The sequence below is a fragment of the Macrobrachium rosenbergii genome, chromosome 48, assembly GCF_040412425.1.
Source record: "Macrobrachium rosenbergii isolate ZJJX-2024 chromosome 48, ASM4041242v1, whole genome shotgun sequence".
Lineage (NCBI taxonomy): Eukaryota > Metazoa > Arthropoda > Malacostraca > Decapoda > Palaemonidae > Macrobrachium > Macrobrachium rosenbergii.
The window spans coordinates 8,105,397-8,120,512 of record NC_089788.1 but is presented as its reverse complement, the minus strand read 5'-3'; the positions used below and the strand labels follow the sequence as shown (position 1 = coordinate 8,120,512).

At 34.3% G+C, this 15,116-nt stretch overlaps 1 protein-coding gene across 12 annotated transcripts in view; it reads right to left on the bottom strand.

Moving 5' to 3' along the window:
* spg (dedicator of cytokinesis spg) overlaps window positions 1-15,116 on the bottom strand; it is a 64,127-nt gene that overhangs the window by 37,758 nt on the left and 11,253 nt on the right. For 8 of the 12 annotated variants that reach the window (XM_067091258.1, XM_067091260.1, XM_067091261.1 and 5 more), the window contains exons 8-20: window positions 14,312-14,460; window positions 13,660-13,741; window positions 11,865-12,053; window positions 10,621-10,738; window positions 9,564-9,696; window positions 7,994-8,108; window positions 6,511-6,670; window positions 5,899-6,171; window positions 5,326-5,516; window positions 3,613-3,713; window positions 2,831-3,074; window positions 1,896-2,082; window positions 911-1,056 (exon numbers count right to left, since the gene is read on the bottom strand). In XM_067091258.1, the coding sequence (XP_066947359.1) occupies window positions 911-1,056; window positions 1,896-2,082; window positions 2,831-3,074; window positions 3,613-3,713; window positions 5,326-5,516; window positions 5,899-6,171; window positions 6,511-6,670; window positions 7,994-8,108; window positions 9,564-9,696; window positions 10,621-10,738; window positions 11,865-12,053; window positions 13,660-13,741; window positions 14,312-14,460 (2,088 nt within the window). The remainder of the gene's footprint in view (window positions 1-910; window positions 1,057-1,895; window positions 2,083-2,830; window positions 3,075-3,612; window positions 3,714-5,325; window positions 5,517-5,898; window positions 6,172-6,510; window positions 6,671-7,993; window positions 8,109-9,563; window positions 9,697-10,620; window positions 10,739-11,864; window positions 12,054-13,659; window positions 13,742-14,311; window positions 14,461-15,116) is intronic. The other 4 variants (XM_067091262.1, XM_067091253.1, XM_067091263.1 and 1 more) reach the window with 1 other exon arrangement.

Here is a 15,116-nt window from a genome sequence, read left to right as displayed (position 1 = left end):
CTGATGGAGAGTCAAATACCTAACCTTCATGACCCACACCCAAGATTAATGGCCCCCATTGAGATGCAGATAGGCAGCATACCTGCAATAAACCAAACTGGTCAAGCAGCCAGATGATCAAAAAGGAACAAGATACATATAATCTGATCATGTAGAAATACTGATTTAGATTCACTCCCTCTGATGAGGATTTGAGTGTATTCCTAACAATATACCAAGACCTACACTAAAGAGGTGGGTCTCATTTTATTCTAATGTTAACATTCTTAAGGACCACCTCTTCAAATTTGTTTTGTTTCTCAGGACATTTCTAATATGTAGTAAAGACTATATGCATCCAATGGATGTCTTTGCTCTCTCTACGGATGGGCTATTCACATTTACCAGTCATCAAACTTTCTCTCTGCATTTCATTATGACTGGGGCTAATCTGTCTTTCACTGCCTTTACAATTCCTAATTCATAGTCCAGTGTATCACAAAGTCGGGAACATAATATACAAAATGAACACGTGATAATGAAAAAGTTGATGAATTTGGTGCCAATACAGGCCAAGCCTTAAAAAAACTATGAAAGTTTCGGAAATCTCATGAGAAGTGAACATAATCACAGGCAACATGAAAAGTGAGCAACTTGGCAGCGAAAGACCAAGGCACTGATGAGTGAAAGCACAGAGCTATCTTTCAACTAACTCAATCTACTGTTTATTTTGAGGAAACTAAACATAAACGTCTTAACAAGTATGAATGTCATACTTTAATTTCCGACAAGTCTTGCAATTGCTGTCTATTTCCAAGAGGCTCAAAAACACTGTAGAGCAAGCATACTTTACCGATTACAACTCAGCATAGAAATGGACACTCGCAATAAAAAAAAAAAAATTTTCTATACATGTTCATATACAACTCACCCTTCCACTGTAGTGGCTCTTGACATGCTTATGAATGACAATAACTAAATCAGAGAGGACATCCCCACACAAACGTAGCTCCTGCCGACCCTCGAGATGTTGTCTCAAATGAGTGCAGATTGTTTCTAAGAGAACAGCTCTTCCATCTGTAAGAGGATAGCACCAAGTTATAGAGCAGGCACATATAAAATCCACTGCCTATGGTATACGATGAAATAAGGCAAGTACGTGTAAGCAGAATAATGGCTTACAGCATGTGAGCACAGATTACCAATCTATATGCTGTAATTCATAAAAAAAAATATTTATAAAAAAATATGTAAAAACGACAAACCACCTCTAATTCTCTAAAGGATGTTTAACATACCATGCACAATCATCAATCTAATTACAATACAAAATCTTGAAAACTCCACAAATATATGTAATAGAGTGGAAGAATAAAAATACATTTACTCACAAGACTAAGAATAAAGAAGAGATTTACTTCAACAAGAAAAGTCAAGTGTAGGTAACCATGAGCCTGACAATGCATATAAATCTTGCAGAAGTGGTAAACACCATGACCATGAACCCGACAATATGTGCTGACCATTTTTGCAAGATTTATATGCATTTTCATCCAGCATTAAGACTTAATGACACTAAAGTATTGAAATTCAAGAGAGAATTCTGCATTTACTATTTGCTTTCAATCTTTCCTAGCTTTTTGAAAGACAGCTATGCAAAATCTTTTTAGTAACCGAGTTCTAAGCTGTTACATACTGCATCTATAATTAAGATACAATTTTCAATACATAAACACATCATTACAATTATTCACCCCAATAAACTCACTTTAGTAAATGCACGATATAATGCAGAAATAAAAGGAACAAATGCATACTGTACATAATGTCAAAAGATTGCAACTAATTAGTCAACCCACATGAGAGGGATGAGATTTATGGTAAAACAAACAGCTTCTCTTCACATATAAGCTTACCATCATCATCAAATAAAGACGAGTTAACGGAATTCTTCATGGCATTGAGTTTGGCACGGGTGAGCTCTCTCGTGCTCTCGAAAGGTGTGGCATTGAAGAGGTTGCTGAGGTGGTTAGCAACCTCTCCAGGACTTAAAACTTGGCAGAGTTGATCACATGCTCCTTGCAGATGCTCCAGTAATGTTATCTGAGGAGGGAAGATAATCCAATGCTCACTTGCAACACAAAAAACATGTTGAATATTTGTTTCCATCCATTTCAACTGAACTCTCAAACATGAAGTGGATTTCAACTACTGCATGTATTCATCTAATAGAATTTCTTTCCTTACAATGAAAACTAATTTCTTTCCTTACAATGGAAATTAGAGTGAAAATTATCTATCTTTTATAGAAGGGGAATAAATTTTGTTAGTGATATGAAGTAATGTACTGTATTCATGGGATATCTAAAGGTATGAAAAAATTGAAAATTTTACCCCCTTTACCATTTTGAAGTCCCCCAAGCTCAAGAAACTACAGTACATTCCATATGGCATAAAAAAATACTATTTACAAGAAATATTTGACTAGAAACATCTAGATGATAACTTTCACAATAACATTGCTTATACTAAACCAAATGAATTAAGTGTCAATGACCCCTGGAACTATTAGCAATCAAATTGTGTCAGCACTTCTCCCTACAACTTCCCAAAATGCTACAGAAGTCAAGTAGTAGCTTCTCACATACACATCACACAAACTTTAATATTTTCTTACTTCACAAATATCAGAAAGCTATAGAATACAATTTTCAAACAGCTAAATATGAGTTTATGGTTTCATCCATGTGAACTGGATGGTGTATTTACACATAAACTTCGCAGAATGTTGCCTATTTAAAAATCTTTATAAATAATTTACAATTATATATAAGAACATATAAAAAGTCACCTGTGAATTTTCAATATTTTCCAGATGCATATTCAGCATGTGAGCAAAGGATTCGAACAAGTTGTCCACGTCAATCCTAAACGAGTCCTCATTCTGGCCGCCTGTTGCCCTCGCAAACAAGAGCCTGGACTGAATGATAAACTTAAAAATGTACTCCAGTGACCGAAAACACCTCATGATGGGTTCCTGCTTCTCATTCTGAGGGCAAAGATCTGACAAGTGCTTCACACAACTGATAAGTCCCCTGAAAAACAAAATCTGCTTTCAGATTACCGTCAAGCATAGCCTCAACACAACTGATGATGCTTCCACACATTCAGACTAAATTTTTTTAGGAATGATGTTATGTCATAATTTGAAATTTCATATCCTGATGGTGCAAAGCATTAAGAATGAAATGTAAATATATAATCTAGGAAAAAAATATTTCAGTATTTCTATAAGTCAGTCAAGAAGAAAGTACAATACTAACTGTATAAGGCACTAATAAAACTAGAATCCTTTCTGTATGAACATTAAAATTCTTATTACATTTATCATTATCACTGACAGTTTCTACCTGAGCAGTACTACACTTCTTGACCAAATCTTTAAGTCAACAGCAAAATAATTTATGGTATAAATCTTTATGACTTTTACTGATGAATAACCAAAAATTGCAATAAATAAACAAACTTAAATAACCAAGCTACTCTTTGGGCTATTATCTCCTTAAAACTTCCTTACAACATTACTACAACAAGTCTCACTTCCAATCATTAAACTAAACTCGAATAACTTACTTGTAGACTAAAGCAGCAGCAAAATGTCCAGTAATGTAGGCATCCATGACTGGCTTAAAATGTTCAAATTTTGTGTCTTCTAATAGGCTAAATATAAAGACCTGAAAAATATGAAAAAATCAGAGAAGCATCCTTGAACTAATAATGTGACTCAAGTTATTTGAACTCCCTTTACAAACACAAAAATCCCCACAAGTCTCTCATTTGTTTCCTAAACAAAATTATTTTCCTGTACAAATCCTTCAACTGTCAACCAAAAAAACACTGCAGTCTTCCTCAGAAGAAGAAAAAGATCTGAGGCAGTCAGTAATTTAGTGCATGTACATACGGTATCCCTAGGTCCAAAGACACTAGATGTCTCTCTTCTTCTATTGTCTGATTCAGTTATGAGAAATTAGTAGGGTTGGGAGGCCAGCACATTAATTATATGTAATGAGTGTCTCTCGACAAATGTTTTAAAAAAAAATGAGATTAGCGTAACTACAAAAACAATACTTATGATAGCAACTTTGGGGAGGAGGGAAGAGCTGCCAAGACCCCAGAGCAGTTGATAATGACTTAAAGGATCCAAAAAGAAGACTCTAACAAGAAAATTTCTCTAAAATGTAACAAGGAATGCCTCAGAAATATTGTTTCTATTTATTACTTATAATGTTCTGAAATTTTGGCCATGGTTATTTTTATCATTTTTAAATCATTAAACAAATAAGTCTTGAGAAACATGGCTTAAGCTTAACCTTTCAAATACCTGGCCATCCAGCCAATAAATAATCCATTAAACAAGGAAGGAATAAAGTCACAAACTGTGCTGGCTGAGCTAGTCAGTATTGAATGAACAAAATTTTCAGGAGAGAGAGAGAGAGAGAGAGATATGTCCTACTGCCCATAACTAATGCATGTTATTCTTCTCTTGGACTCCTTCAGAGTGGGGCATATACTGTGCTTAACAGGATTCAAATGTGTTTTTGCCTTTCACAGCATTTTGCATTTAGTCAACAATGTCTCACTGCTAATGTGTTACTGTGAGTATTTGTCATTTTGCTTTGGATATCCATAGCTTGGACTGTCTTTCTTGCCAGGCTTTTCCTGCTTGTATTGAGAGTATTTTCTTACCTTGCTGAGCCCATACTGGAGATTTTCATAACTTCTCCAGTAATTTCAGTAATGTGTTTAGTAGCTCCCTTTTTAAAAGTTACAAACATCCTTTTTAAGTTTACTTATGAATTCTAAACTAAAATCATCGATTTCGAGAGAATATTCTTTTATTATGTACAGTATTAATGGTGAATTATTCTTTTTACATGCTAACAGTGAATTTTATTTTGCTCTACGTCTCTTTCATTATTAAATCTTTAATGTCTTACAACAGTCCTAACCAAAATCAAAATATAAGCAAAGGTCATCTACCATCGTAACCACAACCACAGGAAGGAAAAACAGCTTCTATAACAAACATGTTTTACGGTATTGGTCCAGCAAAGCCTAATGTGATGACAGCATGGTGGCTGAAGCAAAAGTGACTGACAGTCAAGCGAGAGGGAGTGCCTCTCACTGACTTACTATTAGTGAACTATCATTTTTAGCAAGCTCCAGCAACTAGAATAGCTTTTCCTAAAGGTAATCCGTAAAAAACCAACAGGTATATATTCTCAAAATTAAATCACTTTCTCAAAGAACACATGAAAAGAAGCTACAGAACTACGATGGACTCACTAGTGCCTGGAAGACATGTCCTGAATGCTGAGTGGAGTTGCCATCGTCTGTCGAGAACATGGCAAAAAGGGCATCTAAAACATCTTGTAGGAACTTGACAGTTTCAGCGCCATCAACCCGAGTAACTCTCGACAGAGTTTCTCCAATGCCATCGGGCGCTGAACGCCATCTCAAAAGTGAAAGCAGATCAACTGGAAAACAAAATACATGGAGAGTCATAAATCAAGAACAAAAGACAATAATAAATGTAACGACGCAAGATACAAGGAGTTAACCATTCTTTAGGGTAACCTTTTATAAAATAATGATTACACAACTTTATAATAATGAAAATACTAACAATAATAACATATCATGAAAAATATATTTTACATAGATCAAGATCCTCAAGGATTGGACAAAAATGAATCCCTCTTGAATTAAGGGTGAAAGTTGCAGGCAAAGTAGGAGTTGATCAGGTTCGGATATAATGTGGGATGAGAACCATTAGAAGATATTCCTAATAAGACTCTGTAAAAAGTTTCACAGTGTAACTGATCCAGCACAAATGCAAAACAGCAATCTGATCCTTACCATTTTGTGTAAGCTTAGTTGAGCAAAGTAATGTATCAATAACTATGAATTCTTTGGGGGATCGCTGGAATGGTAAAGAATATATGCAGTCTACCGCCTCCTTGGAAAGAAACGGCATGGTCAGGTACTCCGCAGGATTATTTAATCGTGCACGTTCATCACACTTATAAACACAAAGTTCATGAGAGCCATCGCGGAAGGTCGTTCCGCCTTCATCGTCCATGAGCCGTATAAATGAAAAGCCAAACAGTTTCTTTTCATTTTTTTCTCGAGCTGTAATATAAAAGACATACAACTATAAGTATTTCAATAATTCTTTTATCATCTTATACCTGCAATTATGTATTTTTCTTCATACTGTATACCACTCTTCAAAGTCACAGAATACATATTGTTCAAGTACCTGTGAAAAGGATATATAAAACACAATAAGTTCACCTACAAATAATGAATAAAATGAAGATTGTTGTACCTTTTAACAAATCTGGTACTACACATTGTAAAATGTCATTAACCAAATACCAAAAATTTTCTAATGGAAATCACTTGGTATCTAACAAATCTGAAAACACACCGAAAGAAATCACTTATCAAAAACAAATTTCAACTTACTTGAACAATGTCTGTATTCCAGTCTCAAGTGAGCTCCTCCAAACTGGTCTATAGGGATGGCAACTTTTAATCTTTCATTCCAACGTGGAGAATTGTTGTGATACATGATCATTGAGGCATACTCAGTGCTTCCTTCATGACCCATACCACTGTATATGCACTGAAAAGATAAAAAATAATGTGGTTTCATACAGAGGCAATACACCAAGTAAAAAAAACAAAGTAGTTGGTAGCCTCTGTATTTCAAAACCCTTCCAACATTATCTTAACGCTTCTTTCAATTGCTACTAATACTTTTAATCCTTTACTTCATAATTCCAAATTCAAACATGTCTTGTACTCTTAACCTAGAAAACGGCACAACTACAATTCTAGTAATTTCTATTAACTACATGCAAAAGATAAACAATAAACAAATCATATGCACTGCACTGAAATAATCTCATAAAATAATAATGAACACCAATGTCAAGGGTAACTGTATTTGATATACTATCAAAAAGCATCCTACACATACAGCCTTGAAGTTTGCCACATGGATATACCTTCTGCAAAAGCTAGTACAGTCATTAAAGGTTGGGAACGAGGTAGTTAATTAGTGGCATCCAAGTGAAGGGGTTGGGAGAACCTCCCATTAACCCGACTGTCCACATTATCATTCAGCAACAGACTAATGCCAGGTTGGCTGGAGGTAAAGGACTTCTGGTTTGTATACTGGACTACTGTAACAGTGGAAAAAATTAACAATATCCTGAATTTGAATTTTATTACCACAAGGATATAAAAGTTCATATTTTACATGGAGACTCCCATCTTGGGTGGGATTTATTGACCAAAGAACGTGTGTTTATTTTTTCCCACCCAGAAATGCCAGCTTCCTGGTCTCATTCATGACCAGGAAAAGGACGACTTTTTTAACTAATTGTTAAGCCTGGTAAAGTATACATGATGCTGAGGCTCTGCAGGCCCTATGCTAGAGTTCGGCTTTATTATAGCCTTAGCCTTACTCTATGAAAACTGAGATGAACCCCAGTTACTTGTTTGTGACAGGGATACGAGCTTACAATGTAGCAGTCTTACTGCAGTTATATCACAAGATGATCATACACTGCTTATTAAACTTCATTTTATAAGGAAAGACAGGGAAGGAGAGAAAACAAAACACTTCCACAACAACCACAGTAGGCTCCAGCAACAAGCAAGAAGTCTATACAGCAGTGACACAAATATTCACAAGCGGGTGGTTCTCCCACCTTCAGTCGTTTGTGGCCAAACTTCAACAACTGAACCAGCTTTTACAGAAGGTATATTCTTATATAAGATAAGGATGTTTATCCATGTCAAAACAGACTCTTTGACATCTGTTATACTCTTGAGAAAATTTGAAATAATATTCTAAAACACTGACACACAAATGCAAAATTAAACACATGACAAAATCAGCAACTAGGATACAAAGCCAAGTTTCTAAAACAAAACTTACCTCGAGAGGCTGTCCATCTACATCCAAGGCCAACACTGTGACCTCAATGTTCTTTGCTACAGATTTCCCACCTCTCTCAAATTCTCCACTGTTCAGCGTTACATAAAGATCATTTCTGAAATTAACAAAAAACAAGACTTACATCAGTGTTAGAGAAAAGCAAGTTTAGCAGACAACTGTCTTTATCTTTTCCAAGGCAAAGGCCACCGGAACAAAGAATACACAGGGCTTAGCCAAGAAGGAAGCAATAGACATGCCTCTTACAAGGTCAAATCATCATTTTCTATCTAAAATGCTTCTTCTTATTAGTTTGTCTTTTTCTGATACTCAGCAAACTCCCACTTCAATAACAAACGTCTCTTCTACTTTTATAAATGAGTCTTTGGATAAAAGGACGACTGACTACTTATACCTTTTCAGTTACTTGAAAATACAGTAGAATTTAAATAGCGTATACAGTATCATTACCAACAAACACCAATTAATTACTCACAGCTCATTTTTGTTTTGGCAGAAAATTGGCATATTTGCTGGAATTGTAATCTTGAACATTTCATTTTTTAACAATGTGCTATACTGCTATACAAGAACTCTAATCAATCATTCAACTTTATGAAAATTTGCTATAATGCTCATCTCCAACATTTCATCTTATCAAAATTTGCTGTGATTCCAATCCTAAGCATTTCATTTTATAAAAATATGCCATAAATATAATCTTGAGTATTTCATTCTATGAAAATTTTCTATAGTTTTAATCTTGAAAATTTCCTTTTTATAACAATTTCATAATATTCTAATCTTGAAAATTTCCTTTTATAACAATTTGCTATCATTTTAATTTACATTTATAACAATTTAATATAATTCTAATCTCAAAATTTTCATTTCACAACAATATACAATTCTTCTAATCTTAACATTTCCTTTTACAATAATATCTTAATCTAATCTTGAACATTTCTTTTTTTATAACTTTCCTAATAATATAATCTTGAACACTTCCTTTTACAATTCTAATATTGATAGTTTCCTTTTACAACAATCTGCTATGCTACAATTCTATGCCCAACATTTTATTTACAGAAAAATTTATAAATGGTGCAAACTATCTCCTTTTTATTTTTTCTGGTCTCAACAAATTGTTTTCAACTGTGGCAGTTAATTCAAGTTTCACAGTAATAGAAACAAATATGGACTCCCATTTCTACAAGGAAAAGGAGTTCAATTTAAAATTCAGAATAGTATACAAGATAGAGTATTTCAAAAGTGAATGAAACAACAGGAAATTGCATCAAGGAAAAATATTTAAGTTCTGTAGTGGAGACTTGAAATGTAGTGAGAGCTAACTTCATGAGCAAGTAAAGTCAATAATGAGCTATTTATCTGGTGACACATTCTTTTTACCATTAATTTTCTATACAGTAACAACCCATAAAAATCAGAAAACTCCCTGATTAAGGACTCAATAAAATACAGTACCAAGTTGTTATACACACACTGTCATTTCTGACTAAAACTAAATACTGAGAATACATTATTATACCAAAATATGCAAAACAACACAAACCTGACATCTCCCGGCATGATGACATCAGAGAAGCCAAGTTTTTTAGTGATGCACACGTTCTTCAGTAATAGCGGATTTTCTTTTGTAGCCTGTTCTAGTTCACCATGGACCACCTTCACACTCACAACCAGGCCTGGAAAATTTATTGAATAGATACAATATTAAACCAATAAATAAATACCAATAAATAAATACTAATAAATAACTCCTTCAGAGAAAAATAAACATAACTTTTCAATCGCTGTGAGACCCACTACTATAATGCCAAATAGATTAGAAAACTGGCTGAAAGTAACCCTCTGACAGTTTAACATCTAGTTATATTACAGTTCTGTAATGACTTACAAATAATTATCTGGTTGCATGTCATGCTAATCCAATTTTTTTTATAAATTCTCAAGACCAGCTTCCCTATGCACTTACCATAACATTATACAAAATTTCTTCTACATTTATAAAAATTTCATATAATTTTCAAACAAGATGGTCTGTTCAAAATAAAAAAAAATAGGTCGTTTTCCTTATGAATTTAAAATATGGGTAAGAACCTGAGCTGCCACAAAGCCAGCTGCTTAATTGAACACCTAAACTACAATGCAACTGCTATCCAAAACTATACTGTACTATTTTGGCAGCCTGTAAGCTACATCTTACTCTATCTTTTATTTGGTTTTTATTAGCATCATACTGATCTGAACAACAGCTGAGGAAGTGCCTGGCATCATTTATCTTCTGTAAATTCAAAGATATGTTATGATCAAGTATGATGAATTTCTAAGCCTGATCTTTTCATTTCAAAAACTTAGACAAAAGCCGACTTTCTTGTACAAGTTTACTTCAAGTTTACAGTTTACGAGTAATTTTCCAATAGGCTCTACTTATACAAGAGTAATTAAGTTCAATTACCACAGAAATACAAGATAGACATTAGGTATACAATACGGTACATAAAATACATATAATAAATTTGCAGTCAGCTGACACCAAAAACCATAAAATACGGAATTCTGATTCTATTTGGCACAGTTTTACTTATTATCTATTCACTCCTACTTACCATAACTTGCGTTATTTGACATAATCGAATATTTGTTGGATTGTTTCTTGAGAACTAACTCAGGTAGCTGCCAGAAGTCCTTCTCATCAGAGGAGAAGAGTTTTCCTGTTAACTCAACCTACAGAAAGGCAGAGAGAGAGAGAGAGAGAGCAAAAACTCAAATTCAGTCACAATTACAAAAAAACTACAGTAGTTGGTAGGGTTTTTAGCATTTGGCATAGATTTTGTTTATTTTGCAATGTCAGGAGATAAATACTCCACTTTGTGACTACTCAATTGATCTGTTAGCTAACCTCTGTAAGTTAAAAAAAAAATTCAGTAGCTTTAAATAGTTTTAAAAAGCTAAGAACATATGCCATGCAAAGTTTCCCTTAAAATACTCATAAATCTTCAACTCTTTAATATGGTTAATAAAAGATTGAAAAAATTGCAATGCAAATATTCTCTACCTCCACAGGAAATGTTTCAATGAAAATATTAACAAAATTAGCAACATATGAAGGCAATTTCTGATAATGTTCGATATAAAGTCAAATACAGTAATGATAGAGAAAAAATCACAAAACAATCTGGTTTAACATCCTAAATAAAGAGTAGGCCATCTCCATAAAGTTATAAATTCACAATGTCAATCTAAATTAATTTTCATTTTTCTATTGGTATTCACAAGAAAATTAAAACAAATCTTTGTAAAATGTTTTACATATTACCAAGGTTGATTTTAATCCAGAGCCTATATGCTGTACTGTAAAATAAACTACCTTTGCATTTCTCTATTAAGAAGAAAATAAATATATATAAAGAAGAGGTACTGCTATATTCAAACTAATACCAAGTGAACATAAAAGTCCAAACTGTGAATCTGTAAGAGGTAAAGTAACTACTGTGCAATTTTTAACAAATTTAAGCCAACACTTAAGCCAGTCAATTGCAAAATGACCACTTTACATATCATCATCATCACTGCCTTCAATGGTGTGATGCAACAGGGGTCTCTGAAACTCTACTACTCATGTCTTTCCCATGCTATATCTTCTAAAACACTCCACTTATCTCTATCACCCCTTCTCACAGTTCTTATCCAAGGTCTGGGTCTTCCCACTCTTAAGGTGCAACAAACGCCCACCTAACACTATAATACACTATTTTCCCTGGGGGTTCAATGGATACATCCAAGCTATTGCCTTCTTTCTTTCATCATTCTCTCATCTGCATACGGAAAACTTATTTCTTAAGATACTGACATCATTCCTTACCTCTCCATCTGCTCCCTGCAGCACCGATGGGGCTAATCTGAAAAGAGCCACACCATGCGGCCTCCTGTAACTGTGAGACGACGATTTTTTAACAGACTCAGAGAACAGCATCCGACCTACTCTGACGACGTGGGCAACAATATACAACTCAGAGGAGAGGTCGGCACTTCCTAAGTCCTGTAAGGATGAAAAGGGTTGCTTAATTTCAGTCAGGTTCTAAAAAATATTAATACATACATTTATCTTAATATCATAGAAATACACTCTCAGCAAGGATGGTGGTACAATTTCCCTTCAATTTATCGTAAGTCTGGAGGTCTGGCCAACTGATGAATGGCAAAATTTGATATGAAGGCCTTTTATAATAGACTACATTTTAACATTCTGGAGCTAAAGTCATGGTGAATATTCCATAGGCCCCACAGAGACCAAAAAGCAAAGAAACTTCCTACAGAAAGGGTGGATCGTTATGCGAAAGTAAGCATTCCTCAGATCTATCAAGATAAGGTAGTTCCCTCTGTCTATCAGCCTCTTGACAAACTTTAGTCTCCATCCAAAAGGAAAAAAAAAAAAAAAAAGAGAAACTTGCTGAGGTGGCCGAGATCTTTAATTTGTCTCCAACCACCAGAAGACTTAATTTCAGAACTAAAAAGAGCTAGCTGTAGAACTCTAGCTTATACAAAAGAATTTCCTTCCTCAATGGGCCCCTTCTTTTGAAAGAGAGAGTGTCTTTCCATTACTGAATTTCATATTTTATACTATACTGAGGGTAACTCTATGTTGACAGTTTCTCAATCATTATTATTATCAGTTTAAGCAGACCACTGAACTGACATTCGTTATTAACTCTCATAGGCTGGCCATAATGGTTTGTTCTTGACAAAATATATTAGCATATATCTTACTTAATAAATTGTAACTCTGAAAATTCAATGTCTGGATAAATTGAATATGTTAAAAATTCTAAAAAAAATTCTTGCAATAATATGATAGACAATGTTGGTCGAATGTTGGACAATCACAAAAGGTATATTTGACTATGAGTGTTGATCTACATTCTTTACATTTGGAGACTTGATCTGTGTTGGTTAATCATGAATAATCTTTTAAAGAGTGAGGAACACCACAATCTAAAAGTTGGTTTAATCTGCTTTAACTTGTTTTCATATTCATTACTCTAAAATTCTTGCTAATTACTAAGTATGATGGCTGAAGACACAGTAATATAAGCATATTCATCTCCTTTAATGCCTACACAAGCCTTCAAACCATTAAACAAAAGAAATGTATCATCTTGAAAAAAGAAGTTATGTTAATGCCGCTGAAATTTACTGTGGGCAAAGTTAGGATTATGTTCATGTCAATATTCAACCAATCAACTATTCTTTTTTATTACAAATTCCATAAAAAGTTTTACAGCGGTTGTAACTATGGAGCATTTATATTGTTTTATGTATCATCGGTAATGCACAGATGATTTATAGTGTATGATAAACAAGAGGATGTCTGATGGTTATATTTATGTGTGAAAATACTCGGCAAGATTGTATTATGCTATTTTATACAAGGATTTTAAACCTACATGGCTTTTGAGTTTCACATGAATCTTGGGCCCAAACCCACATGAAAATCATATCCTAACTTGACTTGAATTCCAAGTTACAAAATTGTACTTGACAAACATTTCCATCAAAAAATACCCACATTATCATTTTATCCCCATTACCAGGGAGTCATTCACATCATACATACAGACAGACATTACATAAAATTATGCCCTTACCGTAAAAATCGTACAGTTGCTATGGATTTTCTCTACATAGTTGAAGAAACCTTCTTTTGATAATTTGACTAGAAACCTTTCACTGAAACACAAAATAACTTACATTAGTGGTACAGAAATGGCAGTACAGTGTGCACATCATACTTTTACAAGCCTTCCAAAAAAAAGAAAAACAAATGTACCTCTGAAAACAAAAGTGATTCAAATCATTACACAAAAGGTACAATTACTCTTGTAATTATAAAAAAATTACCACTCCTTATACTCATCTAAAACATTCATATTAACCAATTAATAAGTAAAAAGAGGAAACAACCTTTTACAGTTGAAACTTAAGAACATTAACACTTCAATACCAACAGGGCAACATGGGATAGCTATGGCTGTGTTTATGAAGAAAAATTTACTGACCTCATGTATGATCCTAAACAACAAAATAAGCATTTTTCAAAATAAATTTAGCACTACTATAACCGAACTAAACCGACTGGAATACATATGCTTAAAATTCAGCATGATTGTTATGATGTATAAACTATACCTAACCCACAAAAATATTGAAAATGAAACAGAATTTAACCAAAACCGATTCTCCTTACACAATCATTCCTCAACAATTATCATTCTAACAAGTACTCTTGTAGAACCTCACCTGATAAATTTTCCCTTACACGCATCGTAAAGGGAAAAGAAGACCTCAGCATCTTCACCAAGGTGATACGAAAAATCCCGCATACAAAAAAACAAGTGATGACTCTGAGCTTTCCTCCTGTCTTTCTTTTTGGCTAACGTACCGAGTCCCTGGAAAAAGAAAGATTATAACTTTTGACAACAGCAGGGGCATGGCCTAATACTAATAAAAAGTCCATCAGGGGACCTCACCATTTCTGCAGTGACACCGCAAATATTAAAGAACAATGTTATAAGGCCATATACAGTACTACACATGAAGTTTATCTAGTCCATTTCTTCTTAGAAAATAAAAAACATCCATGAGGATCCTATCTCGTGAATACTGTATACCCTCAACTAGAAACCAAGCAATTTAAGCACTGCGAAAATAAGAAAAATTTCAACACCATCACCAGCAAAATACTAACTAAACTAATTCCAATTAACCTCCCACAGGATCCTTCATAATGCAGCATAATAATAATAGTGCAGTGAAACTTGGAGGGATTCCCAAGTATGTCGTTGAGCTGCCTGAGGTACTCCTCCCACCTAATCAGGATGAAGGCAATTGTCTTGTCTGCACGACAAATCACAATGTCTCCTCTTTCCCAAAGTCCTCCGCAACATCCTTCATCCCCCTTGTCAACAGGTGGGTGTGATACGACCATGTTCCATCAGAACCTTCACCAGGAGGAGAGACTGTAGCTGGTCAGGGATGCCAATGTGACCATATCTTCCACTGACAAACTTCAGCCTCTCCTCCTGGAAGGGGCTCTGATGGGGTG